General features: G+C 51.7%; 11 protein-coding genes across 11 annotated transcripts; 6 read left to right on the top strand and 5 right to left on the bottom strand.

The window, feature by feature from the left end:
• The first annotated feature begins 1678 nt into the window (after window positions 1-1678).
• On the top strand, window positions 1679-2712 carry K460DRAFT_333408 (signal peptidase 22 kDa subunit). The gene is made up of 2 exons (XM_040930877.1): window positions 1679-2044; window positions 2112-2712. The coding sequence occupies exons 1-2, from the start codon at window positions 1828-1830 to the stop codon at window positions 2663-2665; spliced, it is 771 nt and encodes a 256-aa protein (XP_040790478.1). The 5' UTR covers window positions 1679-1827; the 3' UTR covers window positions 2666-2712.
• A 562-nt stretch (window positions 2713-3274) lies between these two features.
• Window positions 3275-4620, bottom strand: K460DRAFT_403229 (uncharacterized protein; the record flags this gene model as incomplete). Its single annotated transcript, XM_040936608.1, has 2 exons — window positions 3275-4479; window positions 4536-4620. The coding sequence occupies 2 exons, from the start codon at window positions 4618-4620 to the stop codon at window positions 3275-3277; spliced, it is 1290 nt and encodes a 429-aa protein (XP_040790477.1).
• A 1200-nt stretch (window positions 4621-5820) lies between these two features.
• On the bottom strand, window positions 5821-7725 carry K460DRAFT_279361 (uncharacterized protein; the record flags this gene model as incomplete). Its single annotated transcript, XM_040928326.1, has 1 exon — window positions 5821-7725. A coding segment is annotated over one exon (1905 nt), but the record flags the coding sequence as incomplete, so codon positions are not given.
• Window positions 7726-7843: 118 nt separating this feature from the next.
• K460DRAFT_65377 (CoaE-domain-containing protein) lies at window positions 7844-9181 on the bottom strand. Its single transcript, XM_040938596.1, has 2 exons — window positions 8927-9181; window positions 7844-8855 (listed from the first exon to the last, which is right to left on the bottom strand). Exon 2 carries the CDS (start codon window positions 8782-8784, stop codon window positions 7984-7986), a length of 801 nt encoding a protein of 266 aa, XP_040790475.1. The 5' UTR covers window positions 8785-8855; window positions 8927-9181; the 3' UTR covers window positions 7844-7983.
• Window positions 9182-9645: 464 nt separating this feature from the next.
• Window positions 9646-11345, top strand: K460DRAFT_374874 (benzoate 4-monooxygenase cytochrome P450; the record flags this gene model as incomplete). The annotated part of the gene is made up of 5 exons (XM_040934709.1): window positions 9646-9711; window positions 9760-9982; window positions 10037-10090; window positions 10173-10626; window positions 10673-11345. 5 exons carry the CDS (start codon window positions 9646-9648, stop codon window positions 11343-11345), a joined length of 1470 nt encoding a protein of 489 aa, XP_040790474.1.
• Window positions 11346-11609: 264 nt separating this feature from the next.
• On the top strand, window positions 11610-12472 carry K460DRAFT_393128 (uncharacterized protein; the record flags this gene model as incomplete). The annotated part of the gene is made up of 2 exons (XM_040935926.1): window positions 11610-12050; window positions 12138-12472. Exons 1-2 carry the CDS (start codon window positions 11654-11656, stop codon window positions 12470-12472), a joined length of 732 nt encoding a protein of 243 aa, XP_040790473.1. The 5' UTR covers window positions 11610-11653.
• Window positions 12473-13337: 865 nt separating this feature from the next.
• Window positions 13338-14336, bottom strand: K460DRAFT_278682 (alpha/beta-hydrolase; the record flags this gene model as incomplete). The annotated part of the gene is made up of 1 exon (XM_040928276.1): window positions 13338-14336. The coding sequence occupies one exon, from the start codon at window positions 14334-14336 to the stop codon at window positions 13338-13340; it is 999 nt and encodes a 332-aa protein (XP_040790472.1).
• Window positions 14337-15282: 946 nt separating this feature from the next.
• K460DRAFT_279063 (uncharacterized protein) lies at window positions 15283-17331 on the top strand (the record flags this gene model as incomplete). Its single annotated transcript, XM_040928301.1, has 2 exons — window positions 15283-16658; window positions 16707-17331. 2 exons carry the CDS (start codon window positions 15283-15285, stop codon window positions 17329-17331), a joined length of 2001 nt encoding a protein of 666 aa, XP_040790471.1.
• A 409-nt stretch (window positions 17332-17740) lies between these two features.
• On the top strand, window positions 17741-18712 carry K460DRAFT_403222 (uncharacterized protein; the record flags this gene model as incomplete). Its single annotated transcript, XM_040936607.1, has 1 exon — window positions 17741-18712. One exon carries the CDS (start codon window positions 17741-17743, stop codon window positions 18710-18712), a length of 972 nt encoding a protein of 323 aa, XP_040790470.1.
• Window positions 18713-19041: 329 nt separating this feature from the next.
• On the bottom strand, window positions 19042-19860 carry K460DRAFT_278617 (uncharacterized protein; the record flags this gene model as incomplete). Its single annotated transcript, XM_040928271.1, has 2 exons — window positions 19042-19460; window positions 19521-19860. 2 exons carry the CDS (start codon window positions 19858-19860, stop codon window positions 19042-19044), a joined length of 759 nt encoding a protein of 252 aa, XP_040790469.1.
• An 856-nt stretch (window positions 19861-20716) lies between these two features.
• K460DRAFT_403220 (sulfite oxidase-like protein) lies at window positions 20717-21982 on the top strand (the record flags this gene model as incomplete). The annotated part of the gene is made up of 3 exons (XM_040936606.1): window positions 20717-20725; window positions 20811-20872; window positions 20929-21982. 3 exons carry the CDS (start codon window positions 20717-20719, stop codon window positions 21980-21982), a joined length of 1125 nt encoding a protein of 374 aa, XP_040790468.1.
• Window positions 21983-22158: the final 176 nt, after the last annotated feature.

The following is a 22158-nucleotide window of genomic DNA, read 5'->3' as shown; positions in this document are numbered from 1 at the left end:
CCTATGTCGTTGCCAGGCAACTGAGCATGCCCCCCTTGGCATTGTCCAAACTGACTTCATCCTTCAATGTCAATTCAAGCGGTCTCAAGCTGAATCTTGGACTCAATCTCAAGTTCGAGGCCAAGAAACTCAAGGTCCTGGGCTACTCTAGAAAGTCTGCAAATGGCTGGGAGTATAGTCAGAAGGCGATGGACCTGCTTGCTCAGTACATGATCAAGTTCCCGGAGTTTGTCGCTGCCATTATCCACAACCCACAGGGTGATGGGTGGGAGGATACAAACTTTTATCCTGCCGAGGTCGCGAAACAGAAGGTCAAGGAGATTGGAGCTTGGCTGAAGGAGGTTCAGACAAAGAATTTCGAGAAAGTACCGTTGGACGCAGAGCAACTCGATTCGGATACGGTCAAGCTGATCGAGCAGGCTGCTGATGCAAACTTTGCGCTCACCCAAGATTTCGAGACGAAGAAGCTCGGAAAGGTACCACGCAACGCTTTGCTGAAGCCCTCTGATGCAGAGCAGCGTCTCGGCCATCAAAACTTTACCATTGGCGACCGCATCGTTTACGTCCAGGATTCCGGGAGGGTACCGATCGGATCATCTGGTACCGTCATTGGCAAGACTAGGACTGCCCGAAACCTGTTGCTGGACGTCGTCTTTGACGCTACTTTCATGAGCGGAACGTCTCTTGGCGATCGATGCTCTCCATTCAGAGGATCCACGGTGCCCGCAACAGCAGTTTTGAACATTACAGACAAACAAGCTGTTTCTTATTCCAGTGCGGCTGCCGCCAAGCGTCCTCAGACCACTGCTCAGTCCTACACTGTGCCGCGCTATGGTGCTCCTGGTGGCCCTCAACTTGTACCAGCTGGCACACCACCACCTCTACGCGGTTCATACCGAGGAGCGTTCGCCGGTGGAAACACCCACGGTCGCGGTGGAGGTATGGCCCCCCGACACAACGGCACTCCGCAGCAACAACAAGACCTCCCCATTCACGGCGGCCCACCTCGAGGAGGTCGTGGTGGATTCGCGCCTCGCGGAAATGCAAATGGAAATCAATTCCACAACCAGAATCAGGCTCCGAACGGAAATGGACGCGGCAACCTTCGCGGCGGAAGTTCAGATTTTGTGCCTCGTGGTCGAGGCGGCTTCAAGGCTAATCGAGGCGGCTTTACCGTGGTCGACAACAGCGACCCCGCCGAGGGTGTGGTCCCGAATAACCCGAATTTCCGCCCGCAGAACTACTCGAATGTTCCCCCGCCGGCTAACTTGGACGGTGGACGAGGCGGACATCGAGGCCGCGGACGCGGTCGTGGTGGGTTCCGAGGTCGTGGCGGCCCAAGAGGCGGTGGACAGCCTACTGCCGAGTAGGCAAGGTGTGGTGGTTGACAGCGTAACATTATTGTATTACAATTGTGATTCGATGCCTCGTCTAAGATCTATGTAGACGTAACGAATACCGGGTAGAAAAGACGGGTTGATGTGAGGCTCAGGGCAGTGTCTAACGCTGCTTTCAGCCATTGTAGGAATACGAGAAAATGCCCGCAAAAAACATGATGCCATCTGCTGATAATCTACTGCTGTGTTCTCATGTAACCTTTCCTTTAGCATGCCAAGCCCAGACCCTGGCGGTCTCATAGGGCTGAGCTCCACGCGCAACAGCTCCAGATACGTGTTAGGACCACCATAGCTCAACGCTCCACATCTGCCCTCAGAACTACTTCTCACCTCCCGCAACCTTCTCCGCGCAACCTGCAAATCTTGTACGGGCCACCAAGTTCGATTGAATACTCATTCGACTGAGTGCTCGCTCCGCGCTTCCCTCATTATGCACTCCGCGCTCGTGCGGCTCCAGAATGTCTTCGGCTTCTTCACCACCGTCGCATTCACAGTTGCCACGGTCATTGCGCTGAGCAGCTTCATATCCCCGCAGAGCCCGAGTGCGAGTGTGCAGCTGCGGAATGTGCAGGTAGTCAAAGGACGGCCGCACTACTACAGCTACAAGAAGGAGGAATACGCGCATATCAAGTTCGACTTGGATACGGGTAAGCATCCCCTCCTGCCCTTGTAGTAAATTGTACGAGAACTACCTACTAAACAACTACTTCCCAGACCTCCGCACCCTCTTCAACTGGAACACGAAACAAGTCTTCCTGTACCTAAAAGCCATCTACCCCTCCACCCGCGCCAACGAGCCCGCCTCGGAAGCCATAATCTGGGACGCAATCCTAGCCTCCAACTCGGCGCCCTGGCACCAAAACCACTACACGCACCCAGACCCCAAATCCAAGCTCCCCAAGAAATCCAAAAAAGCCTCGTTGGCATCCAAATCCAAAGCCACCTCCCCGTACCCCATTGGCGAACTCCACCTCCCGAACCAGCGGCCCAAGTACCAGATCACGGATATCACGGGCAAGCTGGGGAATCGCACCGATGTGGTGCTGGAGCTCGGGTGGAATGTGCAGCCGTGGGTGGGCGCGTTGACGTGGGCCAACTTTGACAAGTTTGGGGCGTGGCAGGGGTTGCGGGGGGGAAGGAGCGAGGCGTTTGATTTGCCTGAGGTCGGGGCCAAGGCGGTTAAGAAGAAGGATTTGGAGACGGAGAAGGGGGCCGAGGGGTATCGGTTGGAGGTGAATGGGGAGCAGCCGCGGAGGAAGAATGTGTAGGAGAGGATGGGGAGGCTGAAGATGACGGCGGGTGAAGTGGCAGATATAGATCTTCTATATAGCGTCAGTCGAGTGGGTGGATACAACGGCGCCAAATAGCTATTCCATCAACTTTCCCTTGCAGTACGCGGGCATCTTGCGAAGTGAGATTTTGTCTCTTACACACAAATCTGACATGGATGTTGACCCTAGTATGCAAAGTCCCACACAGCCAAAAGAGGGATCACATCACATCATGTCACATCAAATCCAGGATGGCAAGAGAGATGAAGCAATTAAATCGTTTGTGTATATTCATTCAAAGGCGATTGAGGTCCAAACAGCATTCAACATTGAGCATTTCGCATTTCGCATCCAGCAAGCAAGCACTAAGCGCGAGTAGGTAAGATAGACAAGAGGTATCGATATGGGAAAAACCAGGACCCAAAAACGCCGCATGAATCGTACATGCCGAACAACGCCAAAACTGAGTAAATAGACCCTGGAAGCTAAGCAACGCAACGCAACGTATCGTATCGTATCGTAAGGTCCATGTGCAGAAGGTATTGTAGAAAGATGGGGATTGAGAAGATGGTCCGGAGAGATGTGGGTAGATAAGCTAGGCGGTGCTCATGATGTGGCGACTACTGCCTCTAGTGGTTGTTGTGCAGCGAAAGCCTCGTCGATGGAGAGGACTTGTTCTGATAGGTAGGTAGAAGGAGTATCGGCAACAGGAGCAGCAGGCAGCTCAGCGACGGCAGCTCCATCCACATGGACGACTATGTCCTCAGCAGTTTCTGGCACCGTGTCCTCGGTAGCAGGAGGCGCAGCTTCAACTTCAACTGCCTCCTCTTCCTCAATCTTGCCCTTCTCTGGCGTCGGGCAGCTGTTGAAGTCGCATTCCCTGGACAGACTAGAGGGCTTCTCAATGCCCGTGTCGACAGTAACATACGACGACGCATCACATCCCTCGCCGTAGAACTCGCTCGGCGGCAAATCACCCAGCGGCCTGCGATCCTCATCCATGGCATCCTGAACGAATTGCCGAAGACGAGGGCGCTTAGCTGGTTCCTCAATCTGCAGCTCTGCTTCTACGCCCTCTGCCTCCAAGGCCTGAACGCGCGGCTGGGCAACGAAGAAGTCAGGAGGAGGGATGTTCTCCTTGCCGCGCTCGAGGTCCTGGTTGCGCTTCTTGGTCTCGACGTCGTCGTCGGAAGAGATGTCCAGCACGGAAGCAGAGTGCTCCATTAGATTGGCGGCTTCCTGCTCGGGCGTGTCTTCGTGGATCTCGAAGAACCAGCCTTTGGGCATGCTCTCGTCCAGCGTGGAGACATGCTGTGCGGGTGCGGGTGCGGAGATGGGTGTAGCGGTAACGGCAGGCTTGGGCGTGTAGCCCTGGATGGTGCCGCTGAGGGCTGCGTCGATGCTGAATGGGAGGGCGGGACTGCTTTGGTTGAACGAGGGAGGGTCGACGCGTCGGAATGGCGAGCTGGATGCACGGCGGTGCTTGGAGATGGCGTGGATACGCTTGTGCTTTGGGGAGCCGCGGCTGTTGGTGATGGGCGTTGACTTGGTGGTGCTGGGAGAAGAGAGGGCTTTGCGAATGGTCGGCACTGGACTAGGCTGGACCGGCGACGTGGTGAACAGCGAGAAGGCGGCTGGCTTTACGAAGCCCGCATCGCTGCTGAACTTTGACTTTTTGGTCGGCGAATTGAAGAGCGAGGGGTCGAGGTTCTCCGCGTCGCCATCTTCGTAAATGTCAGGCGCGCGTTGGCGCTTGCCTGTTGAGGGAGTCGTGGTGGGCTTCAAGGGAGACGCGAAGTTGGGTGCGATGGCTGTGAAATTCGCGTTCAGTCACTACTTTCTTGCCGTGGGGATTCAAGCTTCTTACCGTTCTGCCTGTTCTTCGCACTCTGCAGCGCCTGGAGTCGCGGTGCACCGATCTCGGCAAAGGGCTGGCGCGTAAATGTAGCCATTGTAAATGGCGCGTAGTGGTTGAGTAGAAAGGTAGAATAGATGGTTAAACGCGGCGAAGATCAGAGCACTCAATGCACAATAGCGAGAGACGTGGTGGTGTGGAGTGGAAAGGTGTCGAACGAGCTGACTGCGTAGACGATGATAGTGGGGAGGGAAGCTAGGCGGACAGACGTGTCTTTGAAACGCGAAACTCGTCTCGTCACAACACAAACAACAACTCGGTATATGGTAGCAGCAAGCAACAACCTTTTCTTGGAAAGAAAGAGGCAAACTCGCAATGTCGAACACACCAACAAAGCCCGAGCAGCGTAGAAGTGAAGAGAGAGAGAGGGTGCGGAGGAGTGCAACAAGGGAGCTATGGCAGCTGGGCGCAGACGGGAGAGTATATCAATTCGCCATAGCCGGTGGGACCCCCCGTCTAGTCTAGTCGTCCCACCACCTGGAACCACTCAACGCGTCCGCCAAACCCCATCTATAGCGCGTCTTCTCTCCCTCCCTCCCTCCTCCTTGCGGTACGGGACGGGGATTTCGCGTCTCCACCCACCCCCCACCGGCAACACACAAGTTCCGCAGGGATACACGACTCGAAAACCAGTTTCTGCCCCGTCTATGCGACTAGACTGACTGGCTGGCGGCCGTCTTTAGGCTTTCTAGGCTTTCCTTGGGTGTGCATATGCGAGGCGAGGTTGCGCGTACTAATCCCCAAACGCACGCACGCACGCGGTCGCGGTGCGAAAGGTGAACGCGAGTTTGCAGCGCGACATCCTAGGCGGTGCAGGACTTGCGGCACTGCCAGGGTAGTAGAAGCGCTTCATGAGGCTCTGGTGCGTTTTAGTCACGTCGATGGGTTGCACAGAGCGATGGTTGTTGGTCGAGTGCTGGTGGTTGGGGGCGGGGTGGTGGTATATGATGCAAGAGATGTGCTGGTTCCTTCGAGGATTGATTGCCTCGTACGTGTGGTGGTTTGCAGCAGGGCGGCGGGCGTTTCGACGCGTAGGTGCATACTGCATATTATTTATTGCCTATATGCATGTAACCTGCCCTTCTACTTCGAGGACCGCGACGAGGCAGCATGCACGCGAGTTTGCTTGCTCATGCACGCCATGCTGAGGTTTTGTTGGTAGGTTTAGATTTGGCTTTCCTGGTGTTCATATACTATTCTATAGCCCCTTTGCATGATCGTGCTGCAACTGTATCTCTCACTCCCAACCAGCAACCCTCATCCGCCTCTTGCCCACACGCACCGGCGTCCCACCCCAGTTCTCGTTGAGATATGTCTCGTTATCCTCGTCGTATCCATTCGCATACTTGCTCCCCTTTGCTTCACTCACAGCCTGGCGTTCTTTCCAGCTTCTCTCGCTGCCGCGCTTGCTGCTTCCCCAGCCGCCATCGCTCCTCTTCTGGCTTCCTCCCCACCCGTCATCATCGACGCGTGCCTTTTCACTACCCCAGCTCTGCCGACTGGCCTGGCTTCTTCGCTCGCTGTGTGCGTGGCTTGTTCGACTACCATGACTACCCAGAGAGCTTCGTTCACTTCCCGTCCCCGCAACGCTGGCTTCGCTGACCGTTTTGACTCTTTCATACCCGTCCCAGCTCGTCTCACTTCTCCCATCATCACCGCCCCAATCTAGCTGGCTCGCGGCTGGACTATGTGTAAACTTCTCATCTACAGCTGTCCCACTCTTCAGGCTACCACCCCAATCCTTCACACTGTTGCTCTTGACGCTGCCACCCCATGTCATCTTCGCATATCCCCTCTTTTCCTCCGACGAGGTATCAGGTGCATCTTCAACGGTAGGAGCCCTATATGTCGAATACGATCTCGTAGACACATTGTCCAAGTTTTGTTTCTGTGACTTCTGTGACTTGTGTGATCTATGTGACTTCTCACTCGTGTGGGATCGATGTGACGTTTCGCTCCTCTCTAACCGTGGCGATCTATCTCCTTCCCACGCCTGTTCAAACCCATTGCCGACCCAGGACTGCTCTGATGCCGCGACGCTCTTGACTAGAGACTCCGGCGGAGACAACCATCCCCCAGGTGGCACACGTATATGCGATCTAGACTTGACCAGCGAATTTAAACCCGGAGAGTCATATCGTTCAGGCGCTGAGCCAGCTGGTGTCGCAACTGACGTTGCCGTCCGAGAAGGCCACCCGCTCGCGCCACCAGTCATGAGAAATAGGGTAGGGGATGGGGCGTCCTCTTCGGCAGAAGGTTGGCCCTGCTCTTCGTACTCCGACTCTTGAATGGGTGTTAGCGCCTTGAGCCGTGGTGAGATGCGGTGCTTGTGGTGCGATTTCCGATGCTTGTGTTCGTGGCTATGCCTTTTGTCTGTTCGTTTCCTGCGCTCCTCAGAAGAATGAGAAGTACGGTGTTTGGGCGGAGACGGAGGCATCGACACTGCAGTCGGTGATGGCATTTCGATGCTAGAAGCTGCCTTGACCCACATGGCTGGTCGCTCACTCGTAGCTTTCTGCGGTCCAGAGTCGAATTCCCCCTCGCGATCGACAATGATGACTCTCCCGTCGTCCGTTTTGATCACAAAAGTTCCCCATGTTGGGGGCATGACTATCTTCACGGTGTCCTTCTCCTTCTCCTTGTTTTTCTTCTCGCCTCCTTGTGCACCCCTCCCATGCCTCTTCACCTCCAGACCCCCCAGACCCCTCACCTTGGCCAAATTACGCTGAATATCTCCACTGACTGCTTTTTGCACGTCGTCGTTCCACACCTCTTCTTTACCGCCTTCTTTCCTCTTACGCTGCATGTAGAATCGCGGGTCGATCTGGCCAAAGCCCGGCGCGGCATTGTGAGGGAGAAGCATGTCCGCGCCGTCATCAATGAAGCTGCCCGTGTAGCCTGAAGTATCCGAGCCGGTGGCATCAATCCAGTGCGCTACATGCCTGGGGTCGAGGCTGTGGGGTATGCGTTTGGTGAATGAGCCGCCGTCGTCGACGAAGGAGGGTGGTGTTATGGCGCTCATGTCGCTGTTGTGGAGAAGACGAAATGGTTTGAGGGGATAGGCAGGGCGAGCAAAGTGTTTCTGCCTTGATGTCTTACGGGTGCTGGAGCGGATGAAGCAACGTCTGTGGGTTGAAACGGTACTTCACGGCATCACTTCCGGACCGGAGGTGAAAGAGAGTGAAGGTGGAAACTTCAACGGCCGACGATAAGAGTGTGCAGTATGAAAAGCGCAGGTCTTCGTGACATATGCAAGACATATAGATGAGGGACTGAGAGAGAAATGTTTACCGTGACACAGCACCCGTGCTGCCAATTGCTAGGATATCTATGCGCACCTTCGCAAACACCAGAACCAGCCGGAAGCAAATAAAACACTCAAACTCGCATACGTGTGGGCTCACAGCTTCGCCTTCTCCCTCTTCTTCTCGCTCTCCCACTGCAACTGCACTTTCCGCATCCGATACCAGCTCGCCAGCCCCGCCAACGCCCCCAGCGGTGGACAAACCCAGCACAAAAACGTCCACCAGCTCGGGGTCCGCCCTCTAACATCCTGCATGACCGTCTGAATCTCTTTCTCCAGGTGACTCCTATCATGATCGTTCCACACGACCACGCCCCGTCCAGGCCCTCTCCTTAAACACCGTTCCGCTTTCTCACGCACATCGCCCTGGCTCATGACGCGATTCCGCGCATCTTCCTCCGTGAGATGAGCATCGCGACTTCGCAGGCGATTAATCTGAATGCTAGGGTCCGTGACGCCGACGACGAGGATAGTGCCGCAGTACCGTTCCCAGCCAGACTCGAAGAGCAGGGGCACATCCAAGACCACAGCCCAGTTGCCCTTCAGGTACGCCCATACCATTTGTCTGTACATCTCCTTCCTCACCGCGGGGTGTACGATGCTGTTCAGCATCTTCCTGTCCCGCTCCTTCTCTTCTCCGCCACCGAAGACTCGTCTCCCCAGCGCGGGCCGGTTCAACGGTTGCCCTTTTGGCGTCGCATCCGGGAGGAGCAGATCTGGTGTTGTGGGCGAGAAGTACTTGACGATGGCATTGTAGCCTGCTGTGCCGGGCTCGACGACTTGGCGCGCGATGAGGTCGGCGTCGATTATGGGGAGCGAGTATGGGGGTTTGGAGAGGAGGGATGAGACGGTGGATTTGCCGGTTGCGATCGAGCCTGTGAGACCGAGGAGTAGCATGGTGGGCTACGGTAGTCGTACTAGGTTTTTGAGGGTGAAGGAAGGGAAGTTTTGAGCCCGTTTAAGGGAGCCTAGTCTTGTTGGCTAATGTCACATTGCGCGAGATGGGATGATGGTGATTGCGGGGAGCGGGAGCTTGTACCTCGGTGGAGCTTGGGCCTCTGGCATCTGCGACTCCATTGCACCTCCGACAGTAGTATCACTTTTACGCCGTCCTCCGGCATCTGACGCAAGCTGCAAGTTTAAGAGCAGGAGTTTCAAACATTGGTTATTTCGTTCATAGGAACACCGGAAGTCGGCCTTCTATTCATACCCGTCTTCCGTCGGTAGTAAGCACTCCTTTCACCGACAAACACTCCATGTTACTGTAAATCGCTTCTTCACACTATAGTACTATCGATACACTGGTCCTGCCATGAAATATGAATGTAATAGTGAACAGTAGTTTGGAGAAGAGCTGGACTGTGCAAGAGGAAGGAGGAGATGAGCTACGGAAAATGTGACGTTTTGAAAGCTTATATTGCTTATCACTCATAAGAAACGAACGAGAGTTCAGGTGCAACTTGGAGCCAAAATGTGCGGGGGAAGCTATCAGCTTGGATCGTAAACCCACCTAAGCCTCGCAACCATCCGTGCGCACATCTTAATCATGCAGTCAGACAGGCTACTTACCCAGAGCAGCTTAGAGTTGTCTGTAGCTATACAAAGTCAGGTATAACGGCGAATGAGAATGCGAGACTACAATGCCTGTGTACGGAACGGGCTCAAGTCAAGGCCGACGGGAGACTACCACCAGTGGTATAAATCCAAGTTCATTCTCAGAAGGTACAAGACTCAGCAACTGACCTCAACATCATATAAATGGCAATGGAAAGTTCATTGAGTAATGTCTCTTTCGGTCAGCTGGTGCTTTCTTCTTTCGCAGCGGTAAGCTAACCTCTTAAACACTTATTTCTTCACTAATAGTATATGTAGTGCCTGACCTACTGTGTCTTTCGAGTCCTGCATAACATATACTTCCACCCTCTGGCGAAGTTTCCAGGGCCGGAGTTGCGCGCAGCATTCTTCTTCCCAAGTCATTACGAGGTTTTGACGGGAGATGTTCCGACCAACTGGCACAAGCTCCATGAAAAGTACGGGGACATAGTGAGAATCAATCCCAATACGCTCTCTATCATTAAGCCTGAGGCATGGCGAGGTCTGTAGCCTTCTCGATACAGAACCGACATGAAAGCTAATGAACCTTCGTTAGACATCTACGGCCATGGAAATACTATGCCCTTGCCAAAAGATCTTCGCTACTATGGTCGACAACAGCAAGGCAAGCCTTTCGATATCATCTGTGTGTTATATTCCAATCTCAAGCGTACACCACTAATCGGTTGCAGCTGCCAACAATGCAGACCACGCCCGCATTCGTCGTCCACTAAATCACGCCTTTTCAGAGCAGGCCTTGCGAAGTCAAGAAGAAATCATCAATTCCTACATCACGCTCATGATCCAGAAACTACACAAGCGGGAGGAGTCTAAAACGCCGGCCGACATCATGCGATGGCTGAACTTCACTACATTTGACATCACCGGAGATCTAACCTTCGATGAGTCGTTTGGCTCGTTGGAGGCAGAAGACTACAACTCCTGGATTGCAAATTTGTTCGGTAAGCTGCGAGTTGCCAGTCGCATCCGCCTTCTGAAAGACTATCCAATTATTGGGACACCAATCATGGCGTTGTTGCAGTTCGTTCCCGCACTGGCGAAAGCAAGGCATGCGCATGATTCCTACACTGCAGATAGGGTTGCTAGGAGGCTTGGAAAAGAGAGTGATCGAAAGGACTTCATAAGGTGAGCAATTTCATTCAGCTCCAGAATCGGGTCTAACGAATAAAAGCTACATCCAAAAGCACAACGGCGAGAAGGGCGTGACAGTCGACGAGATCAAGCAAACAAGTGGCACCCTCATCATCGCTGGTAGTGAGACCTCTGCTACCCTCCTTAGCGGTGCAATCTACTACCTCCTCAAGAACCCCGAATGGATGTCGAAACTTCACCACGAGCTCCGAAACAGTTTCAAAGACGAATCACAAATCTCCTTCGCGTCACTGAGTCAGCTTAAGATCCTGAATGCTATCATCCAAGAAACCTTCCGAATGTATCCACCTGTCCCAACGTTTCTCCCGCGCTTTGTACCGAAACCAGGCGCCACAATCTGTGGTACTTTCATCCCTCCTGGCACGCACCTAGGAATCACGCAATACCCTGCATATCGATCATCGCGAAACTTCAAGGACCCAAACACCTATGCGCCACAAAGATTCTTGGGCGACGGTGACTATGCCGACGACAAGCGCTCTGTAATCCAACCTTTCTCCGTCGGACCAAGGAACTGCATCGGGCAGAACCTCGCCTGGGCTGAGATTCGCACCATATTAGCGAGGTTGGTGTGGCATTTTGAGTTCGAGCTAGAGAGTGAATCGCAGGATTGGGAGCATCAGAAGGTTTTCGTCCTGTGGCAGAAGCCGTCGCTGATGGTGAGATTGAAAGCGCGGACTGCCTTGGCGTAGGCGGAGTATAGTCCACCCGAGTGCTCGACGTGTATGAGAAGGACCCACTTTCCAGGTTGTCAGCGCGTGTCGCGCGAGCTAGATATTACAATGAGTTTTGGGGGCTATGTCGGATTGCGGGGTTATGCAAACATGTTCACGTTAGGCCCCCGCTCAACATATGCAGACACGAGGGAGGCCCACTGTGAGATATATATAAGTATGAACAAGATGTCTAACCTTTATTTCGGCTGTCTTTTCTTTTACTTTTTAGTACTCGGAAAGCAGCTTCCTACAATTCCATTGTTATATTTTTGAAATCTTGAAAAATGCCTCTCACTGTCTCTCTCGTAACCGACTCCTCGGATTTCGACCAAATCATTCCCATGGACTACGATGCCTGGAGAACACCCTACAATCCTCAACTAAAGCACTTCAGGCCTCCCTTCCCTACACGTGAAGAGTCGCTGGCACACGCAAAGGAGAAAGCCACGAAGAAATTCGAAGAACACGATCCTGACTACTTCATGGTCAAAGTCACAGACACAGCAACCAGTGAGATAATCGGCTGGGCGACCTGGGCAATAAACGACCCGCAAAAGTCTACTGGTGAGAAGACGGTAGCGCACTGGCATGCAGAAGGTAGCGAGGAGAGAGAGTTTGCGGAGATGTTTATTAATGGGTTATGGGGCTTTATTGCGGAGAGGGTTACAAGGAAGCATATGGGTACGTGTACATTCTTCCTTCCTTCTCCCTTTACTTTACCTCATATCCCGTAACTCTACTATTTCATGCGAATTGACTTGCCTCAAGACCTTTTGTCGATTGTTGTCCACCCCTCACACCGCCACCGTGGTGCAGGCCGTCTCCTGATCCGCTGGGGCACCGCCAAAGCCGACGAACTCGGAATCGAGACCGTTATTTCTTCTCTAGCCTCTGCGCGAGGCGCGTATGAAAAGTGCGGGCTTGGGTGTATCGAGATTATTCCTCCGGATCCAGAATTGCAGAGGAGCCTGGAGAACTTGGAGAAGGCTGGGCGGGGCCAGAAATGGAAGGAGTTGCTGGAAGATGATTTGAGTGGATGGCTAATGTGGCGACCGATAGGGAGGGATTGGAGGGAGGGAGATAGGGCGCCGTGGTGTGAGTGACCTGCCTATAAGTAGCCTAGGCGTAGTAGGATGCAACTTCCCTTTGTTCCCCAGCGCAAGCAGTGAGGCAGTTGGAAAGGGTGGGTCCGTATACGCAAATCGTAAACTATTTCAACCCGAATAGAGTGTGCTTGGAGGTTAACTGCCGTGAGAGACGAAGAGTATGGCCTGTTTCTTTCTCGTGCTGGTCCTTTTTTTTCTTGCAAAGTAATCCAGAATTGGCAAGCACCCTCCTCGTCTGCCTGCTGCGAATCCGTTGTACCAGTAGGTAAGGATTCACCAATGGAGGGAAAATCATGTAATGATAGATATGGTTTCGCGTGTCCAGATCCATATGTTCGAAGGAGTTCGGTCGACGAGAGAAGTCAGGTCGTTGACGGGAAGGCGTCAAGCGAGGCCGTCTTCGGTCCTATGCAGCTACTGGATTAGACGGTAGTTTATACTCACTCATGGCATGGGCAGATGATTGATTGTTTCAGGGCTTGCGTGATCAAAGCAGTCCCAATAGTTGAGTCCTAGTGGTTCAGGTTACAAGAACGCTTCTATGATTGGACTGAGAATTTGATCGAACTTTAAATTCTTGCCTTGTCTCAAAAAATGAAAGTGTTCCTGAACCGCTGAAGTAATTCTAGGGGGCTTTCACTCACGGCGCAAGGTTCTCTAGATAATTTGGTATTTCTTATCCAAGATTATTACAAGATGTGTTTGGTCCGAGCCTTCACAAGGCAGGTTCTTGATTATGACTAAAGGACTCGTGAGCGTGACCACAGATGATAATACTTAGCTAGTAAAGGTACAAAAGGAACCTTTCAACAACAAAACGGAAGAGGTATATATTAAAAGTTGAACATCAACAAGCTCGGTCCTACTCCTTGTTTAGTACGTCGATTATCCATTGCACAGCTTCTTCTGCCTCTGGCAATCCAAATGGCATAGTCAAAATGAAGCAGTGCATTTGGTTCTCCCAATGTGCCCATTGGCCCTTGACACCTTCTTTTGCACATCTGTCACGGAAGAGGATCCCATCTGGGCTTAGGACATCGCAGCCTGCAGTTATGCCATGAACGTTAATGCCTTTTCGTGCAAATAATGAGATATCATTATTGATGGGCGAGACTCGGCGATCCGTAGGGTCCCAGTCACCGCACCAGGCTTTTGCCGTACCCTTGATGATATCGGGTGTGAGGAGAGGGTCTCTCGGTGCGATCTTCCAAATTTCCGGGTTGTCGCGTGTGAGATCCGTTGAAGGACATATGGCCATGATAGCCGTTGGATGCGGACTGTGTTTGACATCGACCTGTGCTTGATCATCATCCTCTCTCAATGCTTCCAACGTCATTGCTAGTATAATATTCGAGCCTGATGAATCGCCTGCCAGTATTACACGTTCTCCGGCCTCATCTGCTTGAGCCATCAACGCGCGATAGAGCTTGAGACACATTGGAAATGATTCCGGCGCAGGATTGTTCGGCGCGAGAGGCATCGAGACGACCGAGACGATGGTGTCGGGCATGGCCTTTGCCATCTTTGCGCAGATGCGAAAGTGCTGCCCTGAGGGCGGAGTCTGCCAACTGCCGCCCGCAAAGTAGTATATGCGCTTTTTCGGGTCTTTTGTAGGTTTCTCAAGCGGAAAGTAGTCGTATATGTGGATGTCGCATACGATTCGCTCACTGATTGCGCGCATCTGGAGCTTGGCTTTCGATAGAGTGAGTTTGATTGAGCCGCTTTCGTGTTTGACTTCGCGGTTGCTCAGCGGTTTGCGTAGGCTCCGGACCACGAATTGCACAACCGACATGAAGAAGGAGCGCTCATCGCGATGGATGACTTGTATCGATGCGCCTTTGCTGTCGCTGTGGTTTGCCATCGTTCGTCGCAACGTGCAAGCTCTGCAACTCGTCGAAGGCCTCTAGAGGAGGTTTGTGAAGAAGAGACGCAAGGGAGGATACGATCTGTGCAATATCAGGACAATTCCCCCAAAGATTCCGCCATTGCCACATTTTCAGGCCAATGGCAGTGCCCGCGCGTCTCTGTTTTCATCGCCGATGACGTTGATGGCGCCTCTAGCTTCGTCTGATCCTGCTTGGGTCGAAAAGAATTGGCACACGCGCATGGTGAAGTCGGTACATTGAGGGTGTCAACAGCGACCGAATTCATCGATGAGGAAGCACACGATAGAGAAGACGCCTACCCCTGCTATAGTATTGGCGTTTCATGTCAGGGATCGACGTCGAGACTACTGTTGCAATGATGACGTAGCCCTAGTAGTGCCGCTTCTTCCACGCCAAGAGGCACCAAGTATCTTGGGGAAACAACAACTAACTTGGTGGCTTTCTTAGACTTGCGCTGCACATTTACCTTTGTGAGAGCTCTGGTCACGCGAGAAATGGCGACAGAACCGGTCTCAGGCGGTCATTTCTCTAAGTCATTCCATCCACTTTGGCGTTTCGCTACGAATTTGGAGCGTCAGACTCTTGCCATCCCGCACCTTAAAATGTATAGCGCTGCGTATACACGCAGTAGTTGGAGGAGACGGACTCCTTGGCCGCCATCTATAAGTGGATCGAGCAAGCGGAAAGCCCTCCGATAGCCGACTTGAGGCTCTTGACATGTTAGGTCCAGTCGAGACCTTTCTCTGGGCGACAAGTAGGTTACCCATTCAACATTGCCAATAGATAACGCCTGGGCACACGTATGCCCACATGGCACCAAATGGGTTGTGATCCCAGCCAGAGGGATAAAGGTAACAAGTTGGCCGCATGTGGCATGTCCTCACCTGGAAGCCGACCTTTATCATAGCCGTACATGATATGATGACCCAGCAACAGTACCTCACAGACGAAGAGATAAGCAATTTCATAGACGACTTGGATCATGACAATAACGGAAGCGTGGATTACTGGGAACTGGAACGCAAGTTGGATGAGGTTCACAAAGAGATACAACCGAAGGCGCAACCTCACAATTTACACCATGGATCCCGTAGCGACGAAGCTCGACACGAGTTCCTTAGAAGCGTCATCGGAACACGGGAGGACCACATCAAACGCGATGATTTCGCAAAATGTGTAAAGACTTGGGAAATCCCGTCGTTGGAGCAGGATCGAAAAGAAGCAAAAGATGAGGACGATTACTTGAAGCAAATGTCAATATATCGACAGGCACGCGCTTATTGGGCAGTCAAAGGACCCGAGATCGCATTTCTCGGCCTAGTATTAGCCTTCATGATCGCATTCGGAGTCTGGCAACTAGTAAAATACGTGACACACGAAAAGTACACACCAGCGTTCGGTTGGGGAGTGGTCATATCGAAGACTTGCGCGGGTGTGCTCTACCCAACATTCTTCTTCCTCATACTTTCCATGTCCCGCTGGTTTTCGACTTTCCTTCGGCGGTTCTACTTCATCTCACGATTTATAAACTGGGATTTATCCCAGTCGTTTCATATCAAAATGTCCATTGTTGCGCTACTCTTTGCAACACTGCATGCCATTGGCCACCTCGGCGGATCATTCGTTTTTGGAAGCATGGCAAGCAGACAGGATGCAGTTGCTGTGATAGTCGGCCATGACGGGGTTCCACGCTCGTACATGGACTATGTACGCTCTGTACCAGGGTGGACTGGAATGACATCTCTCGCCTGCTTCTACCTACTCGCGTTCATGAGCATGCCTCAAATTCGAAAATGGAGCTACGAAGTTTTCCAGCTTGGACACTTCCTCATGTTCCCTATCATTGGTCTCATGATGGCGCATGGCACCGCCGGTCTTCTACAGTGGCCAATGTTTGGCTACTGGCTGGCTTTTCCTACGCTTCTGGTTATCTTCGAACGCGGCTGGCGATTTTTCTTGGGCTTCCGCCCCATTGTGGCTGATATTGAGCTCCTTGATGAGGAAACAGTCGCAATCACAGCACAAGTGCCTACACATCGTCCATGGGACTACAAAGCAGGCCAATATGTCTTCGTTCAGGTACCCCAAATATCCCGGTTCCAGTGGCACCCATTTACAGTTTCGACCTGCATCAATAATACCATGGGAGTCCATGTCAAAGCTGATGGTGACTGGACGAACAAGCTTCGAGATATGGCACAGCGCGGTCGGCGAACCACGATCAAGATCGGTCTCGACGGACCTTTTGGTGCACCAGCACAACGATTTTATGACTACAACTACAGCATGGTTTTTGGGTAAGGAGTTTTACTAGTCTCCTAGATACTATTACTAATAGCTCACAGCGCTGGTATCGGCGTGACACCTTTCTCTGGCGTCCTAACTGACCTCCAACACCACGAGCTCCAACGTGGTACATCCGGTGACACCTCTACCGAATCTTCCGACGAGGTTGCCAAAGGCCATTCTCCGTATATAGATCATCGTCGCGTTGATTTCCACTGGATGGTGCGCGACAAAAACAACCTGCTTTGGTTCTCCGACCTCCTGAACGAAGTATCTCGCACCCAAGATCTCAACCGCTCACATCTCGACATCCGCATAAAAACTTACGTTACCCAGAAACGCAAGCAAATCTCTCAACATGTATTTCGCTGGCTGCTCGAAAAACATCGTACGGATGAGTGCCCGCAAAGTCCAATCACTGGGCTTGTGAATCCAACGTATTTCGGACGGCCGGATGTGCGAGCGATCCTGGAGGAGCACTACACTGATATGTGTAAAGTCCTGAGCGAACGTGTAAACGAAAAAGACGACAGAAAGAGAGGCGAAGTTAAAGTCGGTGTGTTCTTTTGCGGACCGCCGGTTATTGGACAGCAGCTGGCAGACCAATGTTCGCAGATGACAGCTAAAGCACGGACTGAGGGCAGGAAGGTGGAGTACCGATTCATGGTTGAGGTGTTTGGATAGATAAGTGTGCTTTTGACTTCGTGATATTCTATTCGGCAAATGTCTCACTCGTACTTTGGCATTCTAGACAAGGTTGTCTGTACTTCACCCCGTCCTTTGTGGAGTTCTTACAATAAGACGAAGAGATTCCCTCGTGTTGTGATTTATTAGCCGCGTGGTGATGTGTGCTGATGGTGAGGCAGACCGCTGCGGTCAACTTGATTATCAGGCGTTCCGTTGCCTAACGCTGCGCCACCAATTTTTGGAACATGCTTTCGTATTGGAACCCCGGTCCCGTAATCAAACGTACGTCCTCACACAGCCACCTGCAAGTATACATAGCCATATGACCTTATGATACCTGCAACCTTCTACTTTTTCACTTTCAATCTTGTGTACCTCCTACTAGAGACTTTTCTTCTCTTGCAAAATGGACTTCGAAACAGGAATGCTTATATCAAGATGTCAGCAAAAGTATGGCTATCTAGAGATGGACATGCCGTCGAGTAAGACGGTCTTTTGCACGTTCGCTATAATTTGGGGTGCGATACTGCTGGAAGTATTCTCTAATGCGAGATTGACCTGCTGTGGCTTTGAGACTCATAAAAAGGACGACGAAGAGGCTGTACCATCTGCTACAGACTCCAGAGTAGAACTATCTGCTATGACTGTCCTCGAGCAACCAAAACCGCGATCTGAGCCACACGTTGAACCGCAGCCGACGCCCAACAGCGATGACCAGACGATAATGGACGCACCACCAGTAGAAGGAAAGCCAACAACGTTTCCCTTCTGCTGTTACGATAACCCATCCCCTTCCATCCGCGCAAATCGTCTTGCAAGTTCAACCCTCCTTTTCGGTCTCATCCTCACCGCATTCATCATACGCATTCGAGAGGCAACAGTGCCACCAGCGATAAGTGCCAGATGCTTGCGTCTCCTCAACATACCTGCCCCACACTGGCACGTCATCACCATCCTCAACATCATACCCTTCGTATGCGCTAGTTTCGCATTCCTCCGGACACTGGTGGATGGTGTGCTGGTGCGATGGGGTAAAGGACTCACGTATAAATTGAACAATGGACGTTACTTGTGGACACCTTGTATGCCATTTATGCTGGTATTTATTGTTCTCTACGCCGTTGTGGAGTGTATTAAGATTCCGATTGCATTTTTGATGGGCCATCGAGAAGTGTCGCTGTGGACTGCAAATAGTGTGGATAAGGGGAAGGGGAGAGCAGTGGATATTGAGATGCAGGATGAAGAAGCACAGCGTCTCGTTGGTAATATGGATGGACCTGTGGATGTTGACGATGAGGATCTTGATGGACCGCCGGCTTATCATGAGGTGTATAGTCCCAGAGTGTCGACCGAAAGGAAACATGCGTTAGACAAATAAATTGGAAGATATTCGTTGGGTTATTGTTATTGTTTATTCATAGGCGATGCAAGTGGTAGGTAGTAAGTGAGCATTAGTGTAGAGATATCAGACACTCCTATATCGTATCTAGATCCATGTTTGGCAATCCTTTAGTTAGTAATTTTTGTACCTTTCCATCAAGACTACATCACGCTTGGGTATAAGACTATCTCAACGAATAGTACCTGACCACATATTCAATATATGACCTAGCGAATATAAGACTCTAGCGTGGTTAAGTAAATGACCAATGTGTGCACAAGTAAGCTTGTGGTTCAATATTTATACGTTGCGTTGACCGTTCTATTTCAGTAGATGCCTGGGAACAGTTTCCACCTGACATCCTTCTTGTATTGCTCCCACTGCTCCCCGTACTTCTTTGCCAGATAGTCTTCCTTAGGCTTGATAGCATTCAGCGTGAAGTTGCTCAGATACATCCCGCCCGTCAACATCGCATAAATGGGACCTCCGGCCGCGAAACCAAACGCAGCCCCATAAACAACGTTGAGCGCAAAATTGGGATGGCGGCAGTGTCCCCAATGTTTATCCGTGTATAGCTTTCCTTTATTTTCTGCCTTGGACTTGAACGACTTGCGGTGCAGCTCGGCCGCGAGTTCTAGCAGTACGGCAGTCATTTGAATCGCGGCACCAACATAAAGGAAGGAAGGGCGCCAGAATGGATTGACAGCCGCACCGGTGAATACAAGCGCTGAAATGCCTTCATAGACTATAGGTTGAGGTATGAATTTAGTTTTTGGCTCACATGCAGTTTGACAACACTACTTACTGAAGTCGGCTAGCACTCCAAATGTTGCAAAGGGAATGGACATGTATTCATTTCCGATGCCTAAGACCCAAATGCCTTGTTTCGCGACAAGCGCGGTCGTCATTGCGAGGAAGACAACCGGGGATAGTGGTTGCGTAGCCCACTGTGCTGGTAAGCAGGGCAGGACTATTGATCCGCCTGTGGGTGGCCGGGAAAACCCTAGTATTGACAACGGATGGTAGGCGATGATGGAGTACTGCAGCGGGATGCAGGCGAGGCGACCAAGGAAAAGGAGAAGTGGCCCGGGAAGAGTCCAATTGTAATTGCCGCGCTGAACACCTAGAGAGTCATTGTCCGCCATGCTGTATGGATGTTACACTCTGGTCAACTGCGTGAAGAGGACGAGGTATCTTTTCATAAGCGGGGATGTGAGGTATTATACACACAGGAGATGATGAGCTAATGTTGGTAAGCTTATCAGCAACGAAGTCTAGTGCTGACAAGTGGGAAGCCTAGTACGCACTGCAAGTCTGCATCAAACTTGATGGGGATTTCTTCAAGGGATCCACGTGCATTCATTCTGGTGCCTCATTTTCTACCCTTTTCACCATCTTGGTTGGTATAGTCGTCGGCTGCTGCATAAACACCACAATCTGCATGTCTACACCAATGTCTAACGCGCGACGGAAAAGTGCATAGTCCATGGAATCCTGACAGAGTTTCGTGTCGGTGACAGAGGATCGGGTAGGAATGTGTTGATTCGAACCACCGTATATATGTTATGATGATGATGGAGATCAAAGCCTTTAAGAAACATGTGACTATAATTTGCTCGTGGGGTTGTGTGGTTGTTGACGATTGTAGGGGGAATTCTTTTGCTTGTATTCTTATCGCTTAGACTCGAATTTTTCTCAAGGTACAATATTTTTCTTGCACAGCTTGACTCACCTGCTTCAAATCCGCCAAACCTCAACGGTGCGCACAATAACTCGTTGTGACCCTTGCGATTGCTGCATTTTTGCTGTATCAGCCGCAGCTACCCGTTCCTGCCACACACCTTCCTATAGAGTGACACCTGTTGCTTCCCCGTTTGCCAGATCCTCCGCGACTACCCCGCCCCCACTTCCGCTTAAACCTGCATAAAACCAGCACTCGCCCGTCGTCTAACCCTTCCATCACTCGATCACGCCATCGCCGCCAAACTACTATAGATCACCATGGTTCAGGTACGTACCCATTTTGCGACATAGTTCTCCTAATGCGGAATCATAATGTATGCAGGGGTCGTTCGGTAGCTGACCATTGTCGTAGCTGGACTATTCTGTTGAAGAGCCCTTGAATCGGGAGCCAGACTTGGAGAGGTTGGTGTCAAGGTACATTCCGTTCTCCCTGCACAGTCTCAATTTGGCAAGTCTAACATGTAGTATAGCTTCATTACAACAGAGGGCTATGATCGTAACCATGGCCCAATCCCTCACCTGGACGCCAACACCCACAGGGTTTCCATATTCGGCCTCGTCCAAAACGAAATCTCACTTTCAATAGCAGACCTAAAATCCCTTCCCCAGCATAGCGTGGTATGCGCGCTCCAATGCGCCGGCAACAGACGGCACACCATGCGTACAAAGCTCAAGGAAGTTTCCGGAATAGACTGGTTCGATGGCGCAGTCATGAACTGTAAATGGACTGGCCCACTGCTCTGCGACGTGCTCCAAAAAGCCGGTATCAAACTCGATGACGGAAAGCGGAAAGGTGCACATGTCGCATTTTCATGTTTCCAAACCCCAACGCAGGATGATGTATTCTACGGGGCTTCGATACCACTATCACGCGCCATGGACCCGGAGAGCTCGATTCTGCTAGCGCTTGAGATGAATGATAAACCGCTTCCACCAAACCATGGTGCACCTGTGAGAATCGTCACCCCAGGGATCGCGGGCGCGAGGAGCGTGAAGTGGCTTGATCGCATTACAGTTCAGATGTCGGAGAGCGAGAGCTACTACCAGCAGCACGACTACAAGATCCTACCCCCAGAAGCGGATTCGAAAGAGAAGGCAGAGGAATGGTGGGGTAAAGTTAGCGCGCTACAAGACATGCCCATCAACAGCGTCATCGGTGTTCCCAAACCAGACTCTGTTGTGCACCGGCACACGGATGGAACTGTTGAGGTGAAGGGGTATGCACTACCGAGTGGGTCTGATGGGCCAATAGTGAGGGTTGAGGTCAGCGTTGACGGCGGAGCAACGTGGATGGATGCTGAGTTGGTAAAGGCTTATGAGGGAGAAGAGGCGAACGATGTGGAGCTGAAGTGGGCATGGACGCTGTGGAGGGCGCGGGTGAAGGTTGAGAAGGGGAAAGATGTGAAAATCTTTAGTCGGGCGACAGATAAGAGTGGCAGTACGCAGGAGAAGTCTACGGAGTGGAACTTCAGAGGCGTGGCATATAATGCATACGGCGAGGTTTCTGGCTTGGAGATTGTCTGAGACAATGCGGAGGAGTCACGAAGGGGCCATACAAAGCCTACATAATCCTTAGTTCTTCTATCAGCGAGCCTTACATAGTTTGTTCGCTTGGTTTAATATCTATATTCTTCTCAGAGAAATTGCCTTTTCTCCATCTCGCCATGTAACCCAAGATAGCTATGCAGTCATAAATCGTC

The sequence above is a fragment of the Cucurbitaria berberidis genome (genome assembly GCF_010015615.1).
Source record: "Cucurbitaria berberidis CBS 394.84 unplaced genomic scaffold K460scaffold_2, whole genome shotgun sequence".
Lineage (NCBI taxonomy): Eukaryota > Fungi > Ascomycota > Dothideomycetes > Pleosporales > Cucurbitariaceae > Cucurbitaria > Cucurbitaria berberidis.
This window is presented reverse-complemented; position numbering and strand designations above follow the sequence as displayed.